At 40.1% G+C, this 23,260-nt stretch overlaps 1 protein-coding gene across 2 annotated transcripts in view; it reads left to right on the top strand.

The window, feature by feature from the left end:
• LOC149288965 (phospholipid-transporting ATPase IB-like) overlaps positions 1–23,260 on the top strand; it is a 232,119-nt gene that overhangs the window by 157,627 nt on the left and 51,232 nt on the right. For both annotated transcript variants that reach the window (XM_089491122.1, XM_089491123.1), the window contains 3 exons: positions 6,271–6,332; positions 6,411–6,467; positions 6,696–6,803. In XM_089491122.1, coding sequence (XP_089347248.1) covers positions 6,271–6,332; positions 6,411–6,467; positions 6,696–6,803 — 227 coding nt within the window. The remainder of the gene's footprint in view (positions 1–6,270; positions 6,333–6,410; positions 6,468–6,695; positions 6,804–23,260) is intronic.

Genomic DNA, 23,260 nt, shown 5'->3' with positions numbered 1-23,260 from the left:
AGGGGCATCCAACATGCGGCCCACGGGCCAAATGCGGCCCGCGGAACCTCGAGGTGCGGCCCGCGGAACCTCGAGGTGCGGCCCGCATGAGATCGGCAGCCAGGATCACAAGAGCCCTGCTGCTTACTTGTGGGAGGGTCTATTCTCTGCTCCAGTCCTGCCTCCTCTGTGGGGAGAACGAGGGAGGCCGCGCCCCCTGCTGAAGTCTGTAAGCGGCATCGAGAGCTGTAGAGCAGGTAAGGGGGTGGGGTAGGTTGTGTGAATGAGTATGTCTGATTGAGGGAATGAATCTGTGAATGAATGAATTTGTGTGTGTGTGATAGCATGGATGTGTAAGTGCTGGAACCTAGGCATAATGGGACTGTGATTGCTGTTAGCAATCACACTCCTATCATGCCAAGTCAGCCAGTACATGCTGAAACCTGGCTAGCTGCCCCCCTTGTGTATTGATGCTGCCAGCAGTATGGGGTCTGCACTTACAGCCACCCTGTACCAGCATGTATTGGCTGACTTGGGATGATAGGAGTGTGATTGCTAACAGCAATCTGCTAACAGCAATCACAGTCCCATCATGCCTAGGTTCCAGCATTCACTGGTTGTCTGGGTATAAAAAGAGTGTGTTTGCTGTTAGCAATCACACTCCTATCATGCCAAGTCAGCCAGTACATGCTGAAACCTGGCTAGCTGCCCCCCTTGTGTATTGATGCTGCCAGCAGTAAGGGGTCTGTACTTACAGCCACCCTGTACCAGCATGTACTGGCTGACTTGGGATGATAGGAGTGGGATTGCTAACAGCAATCTGCTAACAGCAATCACAGTCCCATCATGCCTAGGTTCCAGCATTCACTGGTTGCCTGGGTATAAAAAGAGTGTGTTTGCTGTTAGCAATCACACTCCTATCATGCCAAGTCATATTGTTGATTTTTTTTTGTCCAATCGTGGTGTGTTACTTTTAATAAAAGTGTGGTTACACACTAAAATTGGACAAAAAATACAATGCCCAGCCAACCAGTACATGCTGGAATCTGGGAATGCCTGAGATTGCTGTTAACAATCACAATATATAATTTTTTCGTACAATTTTGGTGTGTAACTTACTTTAATTAAAATGTGGGGGGGGGTCACTTTCAGTTTCGGCTAAGTGAACCCAGAATTTTCCGTTTTGGTCCAGAATTTTCATTTTAGTGCATCCCTAAAATAAATAAAACTATTTAATTTTTACTTATCCAGAATCCTGAATTTGTAGGCCCAGAAATCCCAGAAATCAGTGAGAGGAAAAGTAAAGGTTTTGTGTCATTTACTTTATTTTAATCTGCATATCTTATTAAAGGCCGTATTTTCTCTCAGTGAAAAATGAGTGCGGCCCTCGCACGGATACAATTCTGATGAAGTGGCCCACTGCAGAAAAAACTTGGACACCCCTGTTATAGAATCTAATGATTTGCAACCTAGAAACCCATATGCACTTGTACTAATATATATATATATATATATATAGCTGTCAAATCAACAACCTACAGGAGAAAAATTCTGAATTCCGCATTCTGTAGATATTTTGGTATCTTTACCTTGAAATTTAGTGATAAGTCTATAATGAGTTGCATTGGTTGGGTCCAGGAACTTGGATCTACTGAGGTTAGTGTTAACAACCGACCCTGATGGATTTGATGAAGAGACGGCTCAACAGAACTCACAGGGTTTCAGAAGTGAACTGTAACTGCTGAATAGCATTCCGGTTGAGCTGAGTTGATCTGAATTTTACTCTTTCCCTGAACTCTGGTTAATTCTTTCTTCAGTCTTCACAACATCAATGATAAATGTATGTTTTTTTGGAACAAATCTTTTTTAACGGTGAATGCAAAAGGGAGATAAAGAAGTGAAACAAAGCTTGTCTTTTAGACACAGTGTGGGAGGCTCCTCTATAGACTTAACTTTCTGGAATTTATTCAAGGCAATAAATCATATCCATTTAATCAACATATTTTAATCCACATTCTTCAGCTAGTCTAATTGTACTTGCGATAAATCACTAAGTTAGTTGCCAGCATATGACAAGGAACTGAAGGTAAGGGAACTATAACACAGAAGACCCAAGAACCCTGCCACGGCTCTGTCATTCATAAGATTTAGGATGAGTAATTACACTGTATCCAGAGTGTGGGCCAAGCCAAAAATAAAGGGTTTGTGTCAAAACATAATGACGATATAGAAAACAAAAGCATTTGCATTGATTTATGGAGAAATTGATGGCCACAGATGACCTCTGTGGCATTTTACCTTTAGGCAGCCTTTAGTTCTGTTCTAACCATTTAGTAAAGTGGATCGTTAGTAAGAAGACAAATTCAGTTCCACCTGCTGTGTAAAATGAGACCTCTTCCAATAATTCTTCACAGATCTTGTGTTGTACAGGGTCACGTTTACATCTCATTACCAGCTAAGTGCAGGATCTTCTCGTGTACTGTTATGGAACCACTAACCAAAAATCTCAAGAAATTGTGCCTTTGGTTATGAAGATTTCATAGATCATTTTAAAGTATAACTGTCACCCACACGGAAAAAGAGGGGGCAAATGGATCAGAATACATGAATAGCGTGTTTATGCTTACTGAGGGCACCATTAGAAGGTATCTAGAACATTTGGTCCTTTTTATTATCTGTCTGTTTTAGTAACCCTCTTACCTCTTCAGCTATCTTCCTTAACGATGGTCACCTTTCCCCACCTTGTCTTTCTCATTCATTACTCAATCTTCTCCCTTTTCCCGTTCAGCCCCAAATCCATTTCTTTTCTCCTCTCACGCTTTGTGAGATCTTTCCTCCTTCTCCTCTGGTTTTACCCGAAATCCTTTTAGGGTCGACGGTGTATCCCTTTCTATTCGGGTTCCTCCCTCTCCTACTCTGTCCGCTTGTCTCACGTTATTGAAACATAGAATATGACGGCCAATAAGAATCATTCTCCTCGTCTAGTCTGCCCATGTTCCCTGCTGTAAAGACTCAAATCCTAATCGGTCCTTGATCTCTTCTTATATTCAGGATAGCCATTTGCATACCCCATGCATGTTTAAATTCCCTCAATGTATTAACCTCTACCACTACTGCTGCCAGGCTGTTCCACTTACCCACCAAACGTTTATGTTCCTCCCTCTCCCATTTTCTCCTATCCTTCCATTTTATTTATGACCTTTATGGTACCAGATCTTTTTGTCCTTTAATAATTGCGACATTTTATGGGGTTCTTTTTAAGCGGCTGTAAAGAACATTAGAAGACATGATTGTTTTTCTTCTACCACGTACAATATTTATTTATTCCTAATTACCTGACATGAGAGTTCAAGCACCGTAGAATGTATTTAATTACAGTGCAACCTTATACATTTCTGTTTACCCCATCTTAAGACTACAGATCTTTAAACTATTTCTTAATATCGTTGAGCAACCCATTTCATTAAATCCGGGTTCGTATAACAAAAGGAGAGAAAAGTATAATTATTTGCACAAAGGTTATAAACTTCTTCCATTCCTGCAGCGAACCTTCCCAATAGTATTACATTTCAGCTGTTACTAGAGGGCTCTGGGTAAGTGCGACCTCGGAATATTAGAAGATACTTTTACATTTAGATTCCCGTGTCACCTGGATATGTGATATCGTTGTAAAGATTTCAATAGAAGACACTTAAAAACAAACGCAGAAAGAATGCCGAAGGCGCTGCATTCCACGGACGAGTATTCTGCGTGAAAGTTACGTTTTAAGTTTAAGAGTTATTGCTGCTTCCATTATCAGTGTTCAGTACCTCTTCAGTTGTAATAAATTACATATTACTCTTGAAAGGTGCGTACTTATGGGAGCCACGATTTGAATTACCTGGAATATTATAAGAAAAGTAAATATGGAGTTTTTCATAGTGGAGGGTGCAGATATGTGATGATTGTGAAAACTTTCACTATGGAAACGTTTTTGGTGGTTAGTAAACTGTAGCATTAGTCTTTTTTACGTGTGTTTGTATCATCTGACGGAGTGACCACTGAGATCTCGAAAGCTTAGGAAACTTTACATCTTTTCTACATTAACCCAAGAAGGCGTCAACTTTTGTTAAAGGCTCAATTTTCTCCTGATCGTTGGCAGTTCAAATCAAAAGTAAGGCGCGCCACCGGAAAACAGGTCCCAATTCCTTTACAAACCGAATGTTACAGTGCAGAACCAGGATGTTTGTATGCCATGATGGCTCCTCTGTTTGGGCTTTTATATGAAGTAAATCATGGTAGCTACAGTATTTTTTTTCTGGTGCAAAAGTATGTATTATTAAGTGAAAAAAAGGTCCAAGCTCTAGACCAAAGGGGAGCCCAGGCAAGAACCACGTGCAGATGGCTCCGTCTCGGTCTGCAGAAAGGGCTAGGCTTCTTGTAAAGCAGTTAACCAGAGTGCCGTGTTTTTCGGATGCAGATTCAAGTCATAGTTCTTACCAAATCATAAGCGTTTTTGTCATTTTGTACTAACAATTTCCTACTTTCTGTATCTTTTTTCATGTATCGGTAATTGTTGCACTAGTAATTCCATATAAATGCACCTTTTAAACAAATATCTGAGCATATATATATATATATATATATATATATATTGGAAAAATTATATTTAATAATCCATGTGCTTCTAAACATCTGGTTGATCTCTTTTTTTACTTGCTATCCCTAGGGAAGAGCACATAGAAACGTATTGATGCAGTAAGTGTGATTAACCAACCTAACAGCCAGGCCTGCAAGATGTTTCTGGTCTTTGTGACGCCTAAGAAGCAAAATGTTGTGTCTTTTTGTAACGTATACTGTAGTAGCAATAAAGGGAATTGTGATGCTCAAATCACCTCTTTCCGTTTTATAAGCGTAGCCATGAAAATATTAACAACACAGATGAATACACATAACATACACCATGCTTTGGTAATGTGCATATTTTATAAGTCGATACTATGTTGTACGTTGACTCGTAGGGTCATGGTGCGGTTGTTATATAAGTAGATCCCTGAATGGAAAGGGGATGTTTGTGACAGAATGACCTGGACAGTGGGAATTGTTACACCCTTCTTGGAGCACAAAACATGACCTGGCCTGACCTCTGGCACACAGCTTGTCCACATTCACATTTGTTCTCTTAATATAAACTGTAATGAGTCAAATATATATAATGAAAAAGAATATTCTTTGCCACCTCAAGTTACCTGCTCTCCATTCTTTCACTATTCTCAATACATGGGGTGCTGCGATGGATATAAGCTCCAGCCCATATGGTTCGGCCTGCTGGAATTCTTGAGGAGTGCAGAATGGACTTGAGTGACAGGTGGCAGTATGGTATCACACATATCTGGCAAATGCCAGAGCCTCTGGATGTAGTGGTCAGTTTCTTAAATGTCAACCTTAGGAAGTTCCCAGGTTCCCAGTATCAAACAGCATCCTTTTCATTCATTTTTTCACACATAATTTCTCCATTTTGGCTTTATTTTTGTTGAATAAATCATGAAATGTTATAATATGTCATGTGATGTTCATCTTAGGTTGTATTTACCCAATGTTAAGGAATGGATGATTGTTATTATGTCCTAATATGTAAAACCATAGAATTCAAAGAGGGTGTACTTTCCGTTTAACACGACATTATGTACACACACACATGCTGTGTATTTACAATATGTATGCTTTAAGTGTCCTTATTGACCAAGAAAAGTACACTATGAAGCCTATTAAAGCATCTATGATTCCTCACTCTATACATTTATTGGTAGACCGTTTTGTTGTGCAGACCTTTCTAATGACAGGCCTATTTCATGATTAATCTTTTCTAACATGCAGTTGTAAGTTGAGCCTAATTTTTCATTGCCCGCTTAATGGGAAAGATGACAAAAACCCCCTTAACATTTCAGTTGTGCAAATTGAGATTTTGTGGGGGGCTCATTCCTTACCTATCTGGCAGTTTTGCTCAGCTTAAATGTGCTTTAAGGTGGCCACGTGGGAGCAGCGATATCAACAACACAGTCCTCTGTAGATTTCACAGCTCCCTGCTGGACCAGTCATGGGGATGAAAGAATCCCCCTCACCAGCCCCTGCTTATTGCATAGTTAATTTTGAGTGTCTACCCTTCAGAATAGTGAAGTCACCGTGTGTAAATGTTTCTATCTCACTTCAATTCAGTTCACGTTCAGACTCGCGGTTTATTAAATAACTGTATTTGTCAGAAATATCCTTTTATCATTATTAATCTTCATAACCATCGCTCTTTATTTGCAGATGCTGTATTTCCCAGCGGGCATGTTGTAGACTATTTATTCGTTGGAAACATTGTTTACACAGTAAGTTCTCTGTAGTAAATATAATAAATATGTTAAAGTGTTTCTGTACATTTAATTCTATCTGCTTGTGTTTTACAGTATGTTGTGGTAACAGTCTGCTTGAAAGCTGGTCTTGAAACCACTGCATGGACAAAGGTAAGTGGCCATTGATTTTGATTTCCCTTGTAGAAGTTTGAGATGCGCAAGCTGCTTATGAGTATAACCAAGTGAGTTTAAGGTGGCTAAGATTCGGTTCTCTGTGGCAAGCATACTTAGACCTCATATAGGACCAGTTGTTTTTTTAGTACAAATGATCACAAGTGTTTCATATGATGTCACTGTTGTGAATAAAAAAAGTCTGATCAAATTGTTTCTCCTTTCTAGTTCAGTCACCTGGCTGTGTGGGGGAGCATGCTCATGTGGTTAGTGTTCTTTGGGGTGTACTCTACAATCTGGCCAGTGATTCCTCTTGCCCCGGACATGCTTGGACAGGTATGTTAAAAACATATGTTTCAAAGGAGAAAAAAAGCATTGTTCTCTGGGGACTTTTTGTCTATCTCAACATTACAAATGACCAAAGAGGGATACTAGTTTTAGAGTAGTCATTACTATGGAGCTTTATAGATTACTTTGGGACCTGTTGGTAGTTATTGATGTATCAAGTTAAGAATGAAAAATATTTTATAAATACAATTTATTTTATAAACCCATTTCCTAATGTTGCTATACACATTATTGTGACTTTTAGCCCAGTAGAACACTATGACACACTCATAACCCACAAACATTCTGACCCCTTAGAATATTATTATGTTTTATTTATATAGCGCCAACAAATTACACAGCGCTTACAAGGACATTGGGGGAAGATAGGAGGATTTGGGTTTTAAAGAAGTACTTTTGGCTGGCATGTTTTTGATTTGAGATTGTGCTTTAAATACATTTGTCATCGAAGTGATATTAAACATAGTTAAGGTTGAATCTGTTGCTTGGTAAGTACTAGCCCCTGTTGCTCTCTCACCGTGGTCATTTCAGAAAGGTTGATGGTTGTGTGGTTTTCATGGTGGAGATGCTCTTAAAAACTGCAAAACTTTGAGAGGAAAAAGGACTCATCTTACATTTTAGGGCCCCTCCAGCAATGATCTACTTTGCACTTAAGTCCTTTTCTTTGGACTAGGTAAAGGACATTTGGCTACTCCTGTACTGCATGACATTTATTTATATAGCGCCAGCAGATTCTGTGCTGCTTTACATAAGTCATTAGCAGCAGATGTAATGGGTACCAGCTCCAAAAATCCAAAACTTTTGTACTTCAGGGGTCTGTTACCCCAGCACATATCCTCTAGGATGGCTTTAGTGGAAAGAGGCAGGTAGATTCATGCCTACATGACTGCTAGGACTTCTGTGAGTCTGCATTATACAGGGTCCGGTCTGATATTCTTACAGCAGAAAGTTAGTAAACTTGGCTCCTTCATAATGAAATCTTTAACCTCAATGTTACTCAACTGCAACTCATGCTATTAAAAAAAAAAACTATGAGAACAGCTCAGTGGAGCACGAACAGCGCTTAAGAAACTTGCCCTAAATCAAATACCCTCTCGGGGTGAGATTTTAGCTCACTGTTACCATTACAGAGAAAAAATCTCCATCAAAAGTCAGGACTAGTCACATCCTCAAGGGCTCTCGATCCAAAATGCGAGGCGAATTTTGCCTGCATGAGGGGACCAACAACCTCACACATACAGAAAGGAATTACAGACATAGTCTCTGCCGCTAGCCTCTTCTGCTACAAAAGAAGTTCATCTATCCAAATATTCCGCTTAACCAGGACAAATGGAAATTAATTTGGTTCTGCAGCTTTCATATAAGACATAGTACAAACAGCTTAGTGGAAAATGAATCCTAAAGTGGAATTTGTATTTACATGAATGCTTGCTTTGTAATATTAATAAACTGATCTTTAATAGTTTCCTTATGTTCATTGAAGTCGCTTGAAATCACATGTTGTTTTTTAGATTATCGAAGGCCGCAGTTTACCTTGGGGTGTTACTTCCCCAGGATGTAACGCTAGAGCTGGCTTAGCTGATGAAGAAATAATGTAGTTGATCCCAAGTGCCACATTTTGGGTTTTGGGGCTAAAAATTGAACAATCGACACGGGGAGCATTTTACAGTCTCTCTTTATGAATAAACCCCAGAGTTTATCCTGGGTGATGGCACCATGTATGCAAAAAATAGCGCTTTCTGTCCAGCGGGGAAAAATCATGTCTCATTACATTGACACCCAAAAAGCCATATCGAAATAAGCTACAGGACTGCTCCCCACCTCCATTATAAGAATGTATAGGACTCTGTGACCTTTAACATCCATGATGAATTCCTAATGCTTTCACTGGTCACATCCAGAAACCAACACAAATTACTCTTCTTTACATTATTTTAAGCCTCTGGAACATAATCCATTTCAGGGCTTAACTTTCAAACCATATTATATTTTAATGCTTGTCCATATGTAGTCTAAGACATCAAGAATATTTAACCACCCCAAGGATTATTATACAATATGTGCTTCTGGTGGCTCTTTGCAGACACACAAACAGAAAATCACTTTACAAAAACAGAAAATCATTATTTTTCAAATGTATCCTGAGAAAATAAATAGGTTTTGTGCTTTTGCTGCGGAAGCATATGCATTTGGTTTTTTATTTAGCAGTAAACGTATGTAAATATACGATATAAATCTGAAAATCCAAAAGAATAAAAAATGGTTAAAGAATAAATAAAATGTAAAAATAACAGACTCCAGTGATGTCACCATGACATCATAAGGGGGACCATCCAGTTCCAAGATATTGTAAAAAAATGTCAAAAATTCCCATTAGAACTATACATTAAAAAACCTTTAAAAATACAAAAAACTAGTGTAGCATCTCAGGGGGCATTTTACACCCTTATACAATAGCAATACTCTACTTATACTTTTCTAAACCCAGGGCAAAGAGTAAAATCTTTTTCATTAGCTTTTGTAGACGGGTAAAAGATTTGTTAATTAAAAGTTAGAGTTAGGGTCTTTTTATCAATTTTTTATTATTTTTTAAATACATTATTATATGATCAGAACAATGGTATCTAAAGCTCTAAAGTTTAAAGTATAAAAGCTCTCCTTGTCTTGATAAAAAAAAACAATATATAATTTGTGTGGGTACAGTAAATGAGAAAGCAGACAAAAGTTACAGCTCAACATTAAAACTCTGAAGTTTTAAAACAGTGAGGTCACGAAGGGGTTAAACATTTAGTCTATGTATTTTGTTGTACAGTTGATACAGCAAAGTAATTGCAGATGGATGTGGTCATTCGGAGGTCACTGATAATCGTGACATTACCACTAGTGTGGGCAGGGGATTTTTGGCTCGGAAAAGCTTGCGTTCCCAATTGGCCCATTCACTAAAGTGTTCTGATACTCACAGCATCGAGGCTACGGGAGACGTACAGAGGTTTATGTGTGTAGGCCGGGAAAATAACGTTTCTCCTGTGGACAAAGATCTTTGCTGATCTCTATCGAGTTCAATCGCCGCCTTTGTTGTAAATGAATCCAGAAACATTGTAGAGCAATACAGACGCTGGTTACTTTGGAAGAGAGTTCGCTACAAATATTCATCTATTTTCTTTTCCTACACATCAGAAAAGAAATGACATGCGTTGTAGCGAGATAAGGCTACAAGATAAAAGTAGGACGGCTGAAATTAGCCATTGCCGGATTGACAAAGAAAAAATAACTACCGGTAATTCTTGGATTTGATTAACCGGCTATGGTATTCTTGGTTGCTTTATGTTTGCATCAATAATGCCTCTTTAAATGATAACATCACATTGGAGGGTTTTAAGTATGTATTGGCATATTTGCGTCCAGGGCCCACCTCTCCAGCGTATCTAATCTAATAGTATAAACCGTGACAAAACTGGATTATAAAAGACTAAGCATATCGTCGAATGGTTGCATGTCATTGAGCTCCCGTCTCACCTCTAGGTGGCAGCGATGCGTCTCCGCGTTCCTCATTACCGCCAGGCTGCGCGGACCTATGGCTGCCTATGGACTGGTTGGCGGATTTTCCTAGTCAGGGTGTTTACTGCCTCTACAAGCACAGGAAGACATTTTGTCTTTCATATTGGATAGTGATATTATTATTTATTGTTTTATATAATGCCAGCTGTATAACCGGAATCAGGGGGTTCAATTGATCAACTCCCCTGTAAGCTCTCTTTTTGGCAAATAGACCCATTTCTCGCTGTTTGATTGATATATATATATATGTGTGTGTGTACACTAATTTTCTCGCTTTCCATCTTGATCTCTAACGTTGGAACTGTAACACTCTGCATGTACAGTACTGCGTGAAAGAACATTTTTGTTTCTATTCATCCATCAAACATGCTCCCAATTGTTATTTGTAAAGCGCATTCAAATTTCTTGGGGCAAAACTATGCATCTGATATGCTTTCCCCTTTCACACTGTATCATATGCTGTGTTTTCACTAAACTCTCCTGGAGGCAAACGTTTTATAATATCATATTCGCTGCCTTTCAGTGTTCGCTGATATTTTCCTGTTCATTGGAAAAACTGATTGACACGGCATGCTGGTACAAAGCCTCTAACATATAATTACTCTTAAGCCCTTTTATAAGAATTGCTGAATGTGTTGCAAGATGGGCTTTTTGAGAAATTATCAAAATAATGCTTATCAGACTATTCCAAATATCTTGCTTTGTATGTTTTCATATGTTATTTAGAGGGACGCTCCAGCCATGATATATGCTTTTATTGCATATGATATGTCCCCTTTGCAAATAAATAGGGGGATTCTGTAGAACCCCCAAATGCATTTCTCTCTTTCCACACTTTGTTTGGCCAAACACATCACCTTTCATGTGATATACTTAACCGCCAGTCATCTTAGCGAGTGTTCTGCGAGTGTTTCATTTGGAGTGCTTCAAGAGAGAAGTACTTTTAATCTGCATTCATTGTTCTGGAGGCTGAAGCTATAGGTATTTTTTGGGGGGGAAGGGGTTCTTTTTTTATTATTCTCTGTTGGTAAATGTCAAGTTTATTTTTGAAGACAGAACCAAGTTAAGAGAAATCCAAAGCTGTTTGTGTGTATGATGTGTATCCGGACAACAGAACAAAGAGCACAACAATATAACAATATAACAGCAACTTTCCTAACTGTAACAACTATACATTCTATTCCACATTTAACACATAGTGTATGAGTTTTATATGCAAAGCAACACCTCTCTTTTATTTAAGTGTTTAGAAATTCGTCCAGTAAATGAATTCACCAAAGTGTTTCCATCATGCCTTCCGTTTTGGCCCAAATCACCCCATAGACATGTATCCATGTGTTATTTCACTCTTTTGTCTGTCGTAATCTAGCTGTTATTCTACACTTCCGCTGTAATAATACACCTTTGTGCTTCCACTCAATATGTCTTACTTCAAAAAAGAAGAAATACTACAGTTGATACAAAGGTCAAATAGAAGCATTCTCTGGGAAAAAACAGCAATTGTCTTCCAATCTTGCCATGGCATGATTTATTATTATCATGATCCTTTACAGCCCACGTGTAGTATTTCCTCTAACCTTTACCTGTTCCTTTAACTTGTTGCTTTATTTTATCCCTAACCTCTTTAAACTAACTTTTATTAATTGAAGATATTGTGAAGATATTGCTGTTCGTTCCATTGGTGAGTGTTGGTGAAATGGCGTATCTACCAGGGGATTTCTGCCAGATTTCCTAGTAGTAGAAAGCCTAAAACTCTGGATATGAAACAAGAAGGTTTAAATAGACATCGCAGTGGTGACAAGGAGAGCCGTGCTGGTCCTGCATCAGACACTCCTAGGTGGTTGAGGGTTTTCCTCCACATATTTGTCCAAAACGTATTTTCCTAAGTGGAATTCCTCGAATACACAAAAAAAGGCCATGATTGGTGTTTCTGGGAATGCAAGTAAAACATATAAAAAAGCTTTAGGAAATGCTCTATTTAAATAGTAGCTGCCCAGAGGCAACAGCCCCATCATCAGCCACCCCTGATGCACGATGAATTCCTAGGTCGAGAAACAAAAGCTTATTATGGAACTGTCCTACATAACCTACTGAATATAACACTTGTGCGGCTTTAGGACAAATTATTATTTAATCATGTCGAATGATGCTGCATTCTCTGGTTAGTTGTGGACTGTAATCAGGACAACCCTAGATGGCCCATCTGGAAGCATGCAAAGAAAATGTGCTCTCCATGGTTTAACGAAGATCATTACATGCTTGCATTTGTTTTTGACTAGTTTCCTTTTAAATGAAAGTACATAGTATATCCTATCACTGGAACCAACACTGCCCCGAAGATTAAGGAACAACAATTGTCCCACAAAACACACACCACCCCTTCCTTAGTTCTCATCGCTTTCATGGCTTTAGTAGGCTTAGTTAAAGGTAATTGTGTTGCACCTGTGAAAGCCAAGTGGCCACACACACACACACACACACCCTTGAAGTCCATGCGATGTAATTGTTTAATGAGGCGTATATGGTTCAATGAGAATAATGCTGACATTCGGAGAATTAGGAGAGGTTTTGGAGTTAGCGAGGTGGAGTACTGTGTTGGCGCTCATGTTAACTCATTATCTGAAACATATTGGAAGTCTGTAGCTAATTAAACCCTCTCTCTGGATGTAGAATCGCTGAAACAATATGCAAATAGCAACATGTGGGTGTAAGTAAAATTACACAATGGGAAGTATAAAAGTGACTGTTCCTAATTTATTTAAGTATGTTCATGCGGGGCTAATGTGAAAGTAGCATACGTCTTACATTAAAAGTCCGTTTAGAGCCAACACGGAGCTTTTAGGCATGCTGTACATGGGGCTCAACATACATTGCATTTTGAAAAATGGTATATTTTAATGAAGCTGTGAAGAGTTCTAAGAACTTATTTTTTGTGAAACTTATTTTTTTTCTATTTAGCCTACTTAGGATTGTGAAACAGGGAAAAATCCCTTGGCCTTATCCCCACTTTTATGATACTTATACATTATGATACAAGATTAATGCCCCATAGAGCTTATAATCTAAAGTGAGCCTTTCTCTACCGGTGACAGTTATAAAAGGTTCTATATGAATAATGATAACAATGGTCAAACAAATGATAAAACGAAGAACGGGTAAGCAGTGATCCGACCATATGATCTGTCAATTACAACTATTTCCAAATAACTGGTATAATATAACGATGCATGGAACCGAGTGGCACGGTAAGAATCAACACGATATAGGGTAATACTGACTGTATTCATGAAACCCCGAGGTCATGGCTTATTAGCTAGCTACAGTGTTCTATTATTCAGAAAATTAACATTAGGATTGACAATACCTAAAACACATTAAAAGGTACTATTACATTAAGCTTCTGTGAGCTTACAATCTATTAGGAGGTTGGAATGACATAGAGAGTGAGGGACAGCTATTGTGATGATGCTTCCGTCAGCGCAGGTCATCGGTGGAGCGTAGATCTCAAAGATTGGCAGAAGTTCATTATGTTGGCGTTAGGATCATAGATTGTATGCTTTCCAGAACATTATGGATGTTCCCAAATGTATTGGGTATATTATATATATTAGGTATTTTATATAGCAACTGGAACAGAGGAAAAGTATGTATGTTAATACGTAGGGTCCATACAGAGAGAGTCATATAAGATACTATGTTGAGTTAATAAACCATAGAAATATCCTACAGACAGACACAGCCCAAGTTAAAGGGGGTGTGTTAGCTAAACAAAGCTTAACTAGTATGGCTAGATTATATAACATGGTGGGCACCATGACTCTGTACCCTTTCTACAAATTGTCGGAGGATCCTCACCGAAAAATATACTGTGCTGTTTCATCTTTGATTTGTTTAAAGATAACTCTCTCGAGCAATGGAAAATAATTTGTTTTAACGATAAAGGAATGGAATTAACTAAATATATATATATACATTTATATAAAAGTGCAGTATTTGCACTATACTGTGTGGAAAAGCCCAGAGGCTTTTTGAAGCAACGCAGACGATGCTTGGTCACAAGAAATAATATAAACACAGGTGCAGTGGCCGACTTCAAGAAGCTCGCGGGATGTATACATTTAATTTTGTCCCTTTTAAAGTGAACCAATTTCATTTTACAATGACAGGTGCGTTTTAGCAGCTGTTACCCCTGAGCCTAGAAAAACCTGAATTCATACCAGATATAGAACTGATCTCTTCTGTTATGAAAGTATTTTATAAGCAAAAGAATAGAAATACCGTATTTTTCGCTCCATAAGACGCAGTTTTTTTCCTCCCAAAGTAGGATGAAAAATCAGCCGCGTCTTATGGAGCGAAGATGCAGGCAGGGGGGGGGGGGGCAACGATATACCGTATTGGCTCGAATATAGGCCGCACTTTTTTCCCCCACTTTAAGACTTTAAAGTGGGGGTGCGGCCTATATTCGGGGTCTAGCGCCCGACGCCCGGGACATGCAGTCCCGGGCGCCGGGCAGGCAGCGGGGTTAGGATACAGATCCCCCGCAGCGGTGCAGGGGACCTGCATCCTACTCCCCGATACGCTCAGACAGCCTCCCCTGCCAGCACTTCCCACGGGGGGGGGGGGGTGCCGGCACGGGAGGTTGTCTAAGCGCATCGTGCGGATGCGTTTTACCTCTGCACCCCCCGCGGACTTACCGGAGCAGACTCCCGGGTGTCTTGCGGGGTCGGCGGGGGACGTCTACGCAATACAACTTCCGGTGCCGGATGTGCCGCACCGGAAGTTGTATTGCGTAGATGTCCCCCGCCGGCCCCGCAAGACACCCGGGAGTCTGCTCCGGTAAGTTGGGGAGGGGGGCAGAGGGGGACAGTGGCAGCGTATCTCGGGGAGGGAGGACAGTGGCAGCGTATCTCGGGGAGGGAGGACAGTGGCAGCGTATCTCGGGGAGGGAGGACAGTGGCAGCGTATCTCGGGGAGGGAGGACAGTGGCAGCGTATCTCGGGGAGGGAGGACAGTGGCAGCGTATCTCGGGGAGGGAGGACAGTGGTAGCATATCTTGGGGGGCGGGGGGGGCAGAGTGGCAGTATGTTTTTTGGTGCTTTTTTAAAGAAAAAAACTTTTTCTTTAAAAAAGCACCAAACTTTTAGGGTGCGGCCTATATACGGGGGCGGCCTATATCCGAGCCAATACGGTACTCACCAAAAGTGTCCCGGACAGTCTCTGTCTCGCTTCGCCGTCCAGGGGAGGTCTTCATCTGGAGACCGCCGCCTCTGTCGCCGCCTCTCCTCTTCTCTGGTCCGTTGCGACGGCTAAGGGCGGACTGGATGGAGAGGACGGGGGGATTTGACGCAAGCGCCGTGTCACGTATGGCGCCGGCGCATGCGCAGTACGGCGCTTGTAGTCCAACTACACTTCCCATCATGTCTGACCAGCTTTTTTCTGTGCAGGCATGACGGGAGGATGATGTCCTTTTTTTATAGCCCATTTTTTAGCTCAAAATATTTTTTCCTTTTTTTCTCCTCTAAAATCTAGGTGCGTCTTATCAGCAGGTGCGTCTTATAGAGCGAAAAATACGGTAATTTCTGTGTACACTGATATGACGTGTACCACACAACGTGCAAATTATTATTTCCCCTTCTTCATCATAGTGTCCCTATACGGGAACCGTGATGCAAAGGTATGTTTTTTGTTTAAACCTTTAGAAATAAATGATATCATTTAACATTTTCTTGTTAGCAGAGGACTATTTTTCTTGTGTAGTTTTTCCTACATCAAGGCTTCTCCATTGGCCCCTGTGGTTTCTTGCTCGTCGTTAAGTAGATGTGGCCTCCACTCATACCACCAGCAGTCTTTTTAAATGGGAGATTTGACAGCACCGACATTACCTGGGACAGCCCTTGCAAGTCTGTGACTGTTGGCAGCTATGCACATTGCTTACCACGTCTCTAAATGTATCATGGTTTTTACTTTTCTCTCTTTCTGTGGCCACATGTAGATTTATTAGTATTATTATTATGACATTATGAAAATGTGCTGTACACCAATATAGATACGCAAAACAATTCCAGTGCACCCCCCTCGGGCCACCTCCATTCTATCATTATACAGGTTATTATCCCTACCTAGGCTAACACTATACAGCGACTCCTGCTCCTGTTTACATAATCATGTCACCGAAAAATGTTCTATTACATGTGAGACCTTATACTATAATGGGGACATGGAAAGCGTAATTGGTTTCAAGCTAAATTTCTTTCACTTCCTGTAATTTCAAATGTCAAGTGAACAAGTGGGTTGCGTCAAAACAATTGTTAAGTAAGGTCTGATGTTTTTTAGGAATGGACATTAGAATAAACACATTCCTGGTATCTTGAGGTTCTCTCAAGTTGTTTGTTCGCTGGGTGGTGGCTGATGGTCCACGCTGCGCCCCTGAAGCTTCCTTTGTCCCGGCCGTGTCCGCGATGCTCCCCAGGTCCACGTGGCAGGAGCTGGAGGAGAAGAAGGGTCTGTGCTGTTAAAGGCACAGATCTCATTATCTTACCCCGGACCAGGCACAGGGGCAACAGTGCAGCCAAGCCCATGGGGATTTGAGGCCTAATCATAGCTGAACCTTCTGGAACCCTTGTCATTCCCAGGGATATTAGCACCCAGCTAGGATTTCCTTCTGAACATAGCTGTTTTAGTTATGTTAAGTCATAGACCTCTCATATGAGCATATCATCCAACTTTTATTAAGGCTGGCGAGGAGCACTTGGGGGCCATTGCCTGTCCTTTATGTCTGACACAGGCTGACACATACACTTATTAGCTGGCTGTTCGTGTTGGATGAACTGGGGCATTAGCTGAGGGCAAATTCAAAGACACTTGCAAGTGTCATGGCGTGTCAAATGAGTTCAGTCCCTGTAATTTCAATGAGGCTTGAGCTTAGAGTCCCATCTGAAATGCTTTCAGGAGGTTGTATGTAAAAATTAAGTCTGGTGCAAAGTGGTTTTATCACCATAGCAACCAGTGGGTCCAATCAGCACAGTCATTGGTTGCACCGGAATTATCTTTTTTTATACAAAGCCTTAATAGTTTTTCTATTTGACTTTCTATGGAGTTACCTACGGTATTTTGCTGCAAGATTAGCTTTAGTTCACTTATAGATCTGTAAAATGTAGGATCTGAGTGTCAGATGCACTTTTAATAAAAATGTGTAACAGGCTCATAGGGGGTAAAACATATTTCGTGAAAGTACCCTACAAAAAAATCAAGTTGACAAGTGACATGAACCCAGAGGGTAGGGTTTTTCCTGCAAACCAAACAGAACAAGGAGCAGTTTTGAAGTTGAAATCAAATCCATTGTCTTTCTCTACTTCTCTAATCAGCACTGATGCAACCATAAAACAATTTATCATCTATTAAAGATTGTATACATAAGCAAGGAGATAGGAAAGCTATGCTTGTACGGGAGAGGTATGTCAGATATGGAGAAGCATGTCAGATTCCAAAACTTAACAGGTCCCCAGAACGTTATTTCATTTGCTGGTTCAGTAACTTTGTATAATGGAAAGTTCTAGTGTTGTTATAGATTGATTGTACCCATATGGTTGAGGGCTGATTATGTGTCGTTCTCTGCATTCCATGACACATGCTGTACTGGTGCCTCGAAATTAGGCATTACAAGTTACTTATAGAATGATCTCCAAATCAAATATACAGATGTAGCAAGATTCTTTGTTCTTTTTTGGCAGTATTTAAAAAAACATCATTACAATAGGATCAGGCATATATTCTGAATATGTGGACATTCTGTTCAAGATCTCTAAATGCTGAATTTGTGCAGAGACTTTTTATTTTTCCTCTGATTTTAACTTAATTGTGTACTGGATAATTTATACTTGTATGGCAATATGATTTATATCATGTTCAGAAAAATGATGACACCTGTTGGGTTACCACAAGGATCACTTTTTATCCATAACCTCCATATTTTTCTTTACATGTGTTGTTAACCTTTTTTTAAAAACATTTTTTTTTAAAAACTAACATATTGAATAGGATATGTTAAGCTTTACCTGAAGCCAATTCAGCCCCCATACATTTGTGAATAACAGGTCGACTTGAAGCCCTTATGTTTATTATATAGACTCAGATCATACGCATCACTAGGTCATGCTAGTGCACTCAGCACTTGAGCTTACTCACCCCATTCTGTAGAGTAAATAATTCTGCTTTCCACCATACTGAAACATAAAACCACCGGATGTAGAGTATTAACCTGCCTTAACATCCCATGTATTTGAGAGCTGGAGAACACATGGCTGTATTCTTTGAATGAAGTGTTTCTGTTCTGTGTATGTAATTACAAAGTGTCATAATTTACTACACAGTCAAAGAAAGACATGTCAATCGGTGCAAAAGAGAAACAAGAGTAGCAGAGGACATCGCTTTGCTTGAAATTACGTTCATTAGTTCAATTTGAAGCAGTAATGTGTGTAAATAAACTCCGGCAGCTGCATCGGCTCCCATTTCTCAGAGTGGTCGGACAAACGTATAGAACAGGACACATGGAAAATTGTTTATGTTTAATATAAGCAATGATCCTCAGTTGGAATGGAATACATGAATAGGAGGTCTCGCTACCGTAATAGTAATTTTAATGTTTTCAAAGTGATACTACCTTCCCGATTGTGACGTAAATCCACCCTTGTGACCATATATTATTCGTGTATTTGGGCCCAGTGCTTTTATGCTAAGTCAAAGCCAGGGTTGGCCAGATTATTCCCTTGCTGCTAAAGGGGTCTGTGTGTTATAGTTCAAAAGGATTTGGGGAAGCCCAGTTGTCCAACCATGTGCTAGGATGGATAAATATTATTATTTATTCCCATCCTTCAGGGACCTGTTATGGTGCTGTATTCACTCACAAAACTTTGCAAGAGAGTTGCAGTTTTAACTCTGTGACATCATCATGCTTTATGATGGGTCAACTAAGTTTGTCTTGTAAGAAGAGCTGAGCTGACACTATATAATATATAGTTAAGTCGGCAACATTTTTCTGAAATTCACCTTACTGATTGAGCTATTCATTATACAGGTACAGATAATTACTAGGGCTGGCTCTTTATAATGCGTGGTCAAGTTGATGACTTCGACATGCAACTGTCCTATAAAATCCCATTTTAGTGAATAAACTTAATTTTTGTGTTGGTGATAAGGCTGAAATACAGTAGTAATTCCTTTAAAATGTGTACATTTTTGTGGGTTCTGTATTGAACATACACACCTATGGTTGGGATGCTTGATGATGATATTAAATGAGCTCAACTTCTGCCACTTGTGCATTGTTGAATTTATGTTATTCATCTCGAAAGAACATAACATAGCAATTAATAATAGGTAATACCAATTAAACAAAGTTGGAGACTGTCCTAAAGCAGTGAAACATGGTATTCAAAAAAGTATATTCCATTGGAAGGGCTGAACATCAAAAACAAATCTAAATTCCACATTGGCACGTTCTTGTGTCATTTTAAACCCATCACAGTCTGATTCTAGAGTTCAGAATTTACTATTTACTATTCTATTTGTTGGAAATTCCCCCATTCTGACTTCAGCTTGGTCCCAGAATGTCTCTTACCTTTTCCTTCTATTCTATTGCTGTCTGCTATCTTGCCATTGAGTTATACCTACATGACCATGGAAAACAGGTCAGTTATCTTCCTTTCCTACAACTCCCTATTTGACTTTCAACGTCTCTTTTGGCTTCCGAATCATTTTAGAAAAATACTGCCAAAATTCTTTGGAAAAAAGAAAAAAAAAACTTGTCTCACAAGTCCCCCATCCCTTTAGATTCTCTACCACCTTTCTGCTTCTTGTGTCAGTGACATCAATCATCAGCTTTTTCACGACCCTGCCTTCTCAAACAGTCCTCAATGCCCTTCTGGTCTCTTGGGAAACACAGAAAGGCTCTTGCTTTTTTATAACTATCTGTACACTGACATCCAATTGACCCATTGTCTCCTGGTTTCTTCATCTTTGATACCTTACACCAGGTTTATTCATTCTGGATGTACAGTTTTTGCATGAAATGTACACTAATCTCCACCCTTTCCCAAACTCTTCCTTGTTGCCATCAAGTCCATAATGTTACAATGTAGTTACGTCCACCGCTGGGAGGCATCTTTCATTCAAACTTTTCATTCTATGGTTTATACAATCACAATTCAAACCTCCTGCAGCTAAAACATCATTAGTTACAGGGCCGGCCCAAGGCAAAATGCCGCCTGGGGCGAATTTTAAAATGCCCCCCCCCCCCTTATCTACCCTTCCTCTCCCTCCGTCCCTGCCGCCCCCCCCTTGTACTTACCTTTCAGCAGTCCTGCGGCGAGTCTCCCTGTTCGGTCTCGGTGCCAGCTTGTAATGCTGAGCGCCGGAAATCTTCCGGCACTCAGCATTACAAGCCGGCACCGAGACCGAACAGGAAGACTCGCCGCAGAGGAGGAAGAGAGCGGCGCCTAGTGGGTACTGACAGCTCGGTAAGCGAAAACCACTCAGCGCCCCTTTCTCTTTCTTTCGCTTTAAAAAAAAAAAAAAAAAAAAGGGCTTGGGGCGGCAAAGTGCCGCCCCTTCAAAAGTGCCGCCTGGAGCGGTTGCCCCACTCGGCTCCATTGTCGGGCCGGCCCTGATTAGTTATGTTACTGGGATACGTTCGTTTCTCACTCAAAGCATCGACAACCCATCATTTTATGCTTTTCTTTGAGTGTCTGTTTTCACCGGGTTTTAACATTCCCCTGTGGTTTGTGGACTATTATAGTTTATCAACATCTGGTCCACCAATAACTCCTTGGGATTAACATAGCCCAGCCATCTATAAAATGTACATATATCAGCACGGCAAAAAACTGCCTATATTGTACAGATTTCTATTTTCTCGGGTTTGTATTTCCAATTTTATATGTTCTACGCAAGTCAGGAATAGGGGCTAGATTTGCCATACAAGTTAGGATGTGTTCTATGTTCAGTATGTGATTGGCTTTTTTTTTTTTTTTGTTGGGTTTTTTTATTTTATTTTGCTACCAATAACCTAAAACAACTAGATAATGAGTTTGTTCCATGGAATTCTGTGGATTTTTTTAATCCTAGGGGCTAAGAGCCTGTTCCGCTAACACAAAAACACAACAGTTCTATGTGAACGTTGGTCCACAAATCTACCCACCAGACGTGCAAGCTGTGTCCCCTAAGGCTGTGAATCTCTTAAATACAAACCCTTGCACAATTTCCAAAGCAATAAATTTTAAAACCATGAAACTTTCCCCAAAAGCTGCTGTGTTGCAGGTTGAATATCCAGCACATATTTTATTCATTTGCTTTCTTGTTGTTGTGGTTAATAACAATTGGTTCTACGTCCTGGATGTTTGTAAGTACTTACAGATGTACCGGGGAGGGGGAGCGCACTTCATCAGGTTGGGTTTAATTTCGTGGCCTTTCCGTAAATAGACAATTCCCCCATCATGCTTGGGCCGGGGTGTGCGTGGCTCTTACCGCGCTGAAACCTTTGGATTACGAAAGCAGCTGGGCATGTTTTTTCCCCTCCTAAAAAAAAAATCCTTTGTAGACCATTTTAAATCATGTAAACCGTAATGAATGTCAAGGTTACTGAGCTGCGTTTTCCTTCCACCTAAATTATATATTGAAACCTGAAGTCTCTTTAAATGAAATGCCCGGCTTGCGTAAGTGTGAGGCGTTATCAATAAACTGCCGCATGACATCATTTGCGGGCATGGAGCTTCCACTTATTAATTTCATCTGTTTAGCGGTGCCCTGCATTATATAATGCAATTAACCCCCTAAACGCCATAGGTGAGCATGATATACTGTCAGGTTTTTTTTTGGAGTGAAACAGCTGATATATCTAAATATCTTATTTAGTGCTAAATAAGTATTTGCCTAGAGCACCACTATTTTTAGGGATCCCACATCAGGCAAGTAGAAGCACTAGCTGTAGTAATAGTAAAATATAATCATAAAATTATTATATAATATTATAATATATAATATTAGATGTAACAATACAATGAAATCGGTTGTTTCATGTGGAAGCACACTAAGTATAAGAGAGACCCGTAAAGCTATTGCAGCCATTTTTATAGACCTGAATGTGTGTTAATGTTATCCCCGCTCATACTCTCCTCTGATGCATTAAATGCCACCATTCTTTCTGCGTGCCCCCCTATTCACATACGAAGTGTAAGCTGTGATCTGTTACTATAGAAAACTGAAACCATCTGGAATCAGAGCCTTTCACTAAGGGCCGGAGTTTGTGACTTTTAGAGGTATAGTCCAGCCATCATATGCTCTTCAATGTGTATGATAGCTGTGTGTCACCTTGTGTTTTACCCATTTTTTTGCATGCAAATTTATTTAGGCTTTCAACAGATTCCTCTCTACAGATTTACTCTGTTTTCCCATCCTGAAAGCAGGGCTCCATACCATATGTCCTGTTTTAGATGTTGGTGTACGTTATTGAGTGCGTGTAATTGGTGCCCTCTATGTGCATATACCGTATTTCCCCATGTATAAGACGCTCCCAACTATAAGACGAACCTTAATTTTGGAGCCCGAAATTTGAAAAAAAAAAAGTATTATCATAAAATTCATACTCATCCTCATCACTCCCATCCATTAACTGCTCCTAAATGAAACCTAAAGACCCCATCAACCATAACTGCCCTATATCATGGAGCAAACAAATGCAATATTGTTCAAAACATGAGCCAATGCTATGTTAACGTGCGTGCTCAATAATAAAATATTACAGATATTACCGCAGATTAGAGGTCAGCGCCAAATGGGGTGACTTTTACAGCAAGAAGCCTTAGCGTCACTGGGGGGCCACAGGGGAGCTCTAG

The sequence above is a fragment of the Sceloporus occidentalis genome, unplaced genomic scaffold (assembly GCF_023333645.1).
Source record: "Sceloporus occidentalis isolate IW3139 unplaced genomic scaffold, rSceOcc1.0.p SCAF_49, whole genome shotgun sequence".
Taxonomy (NCBI): Eukaryota; Metazoa; Chordata; class Lepidosauria; order Squamata; family Phrynosomatidae; genus Sceloporus; species Sceloporus occidentalis.
The sequence above is the reverse complement of the archived record's forward strand: the minus strand, read 5'-3'. Positions and strand labels throughout refer to the sequence as shown.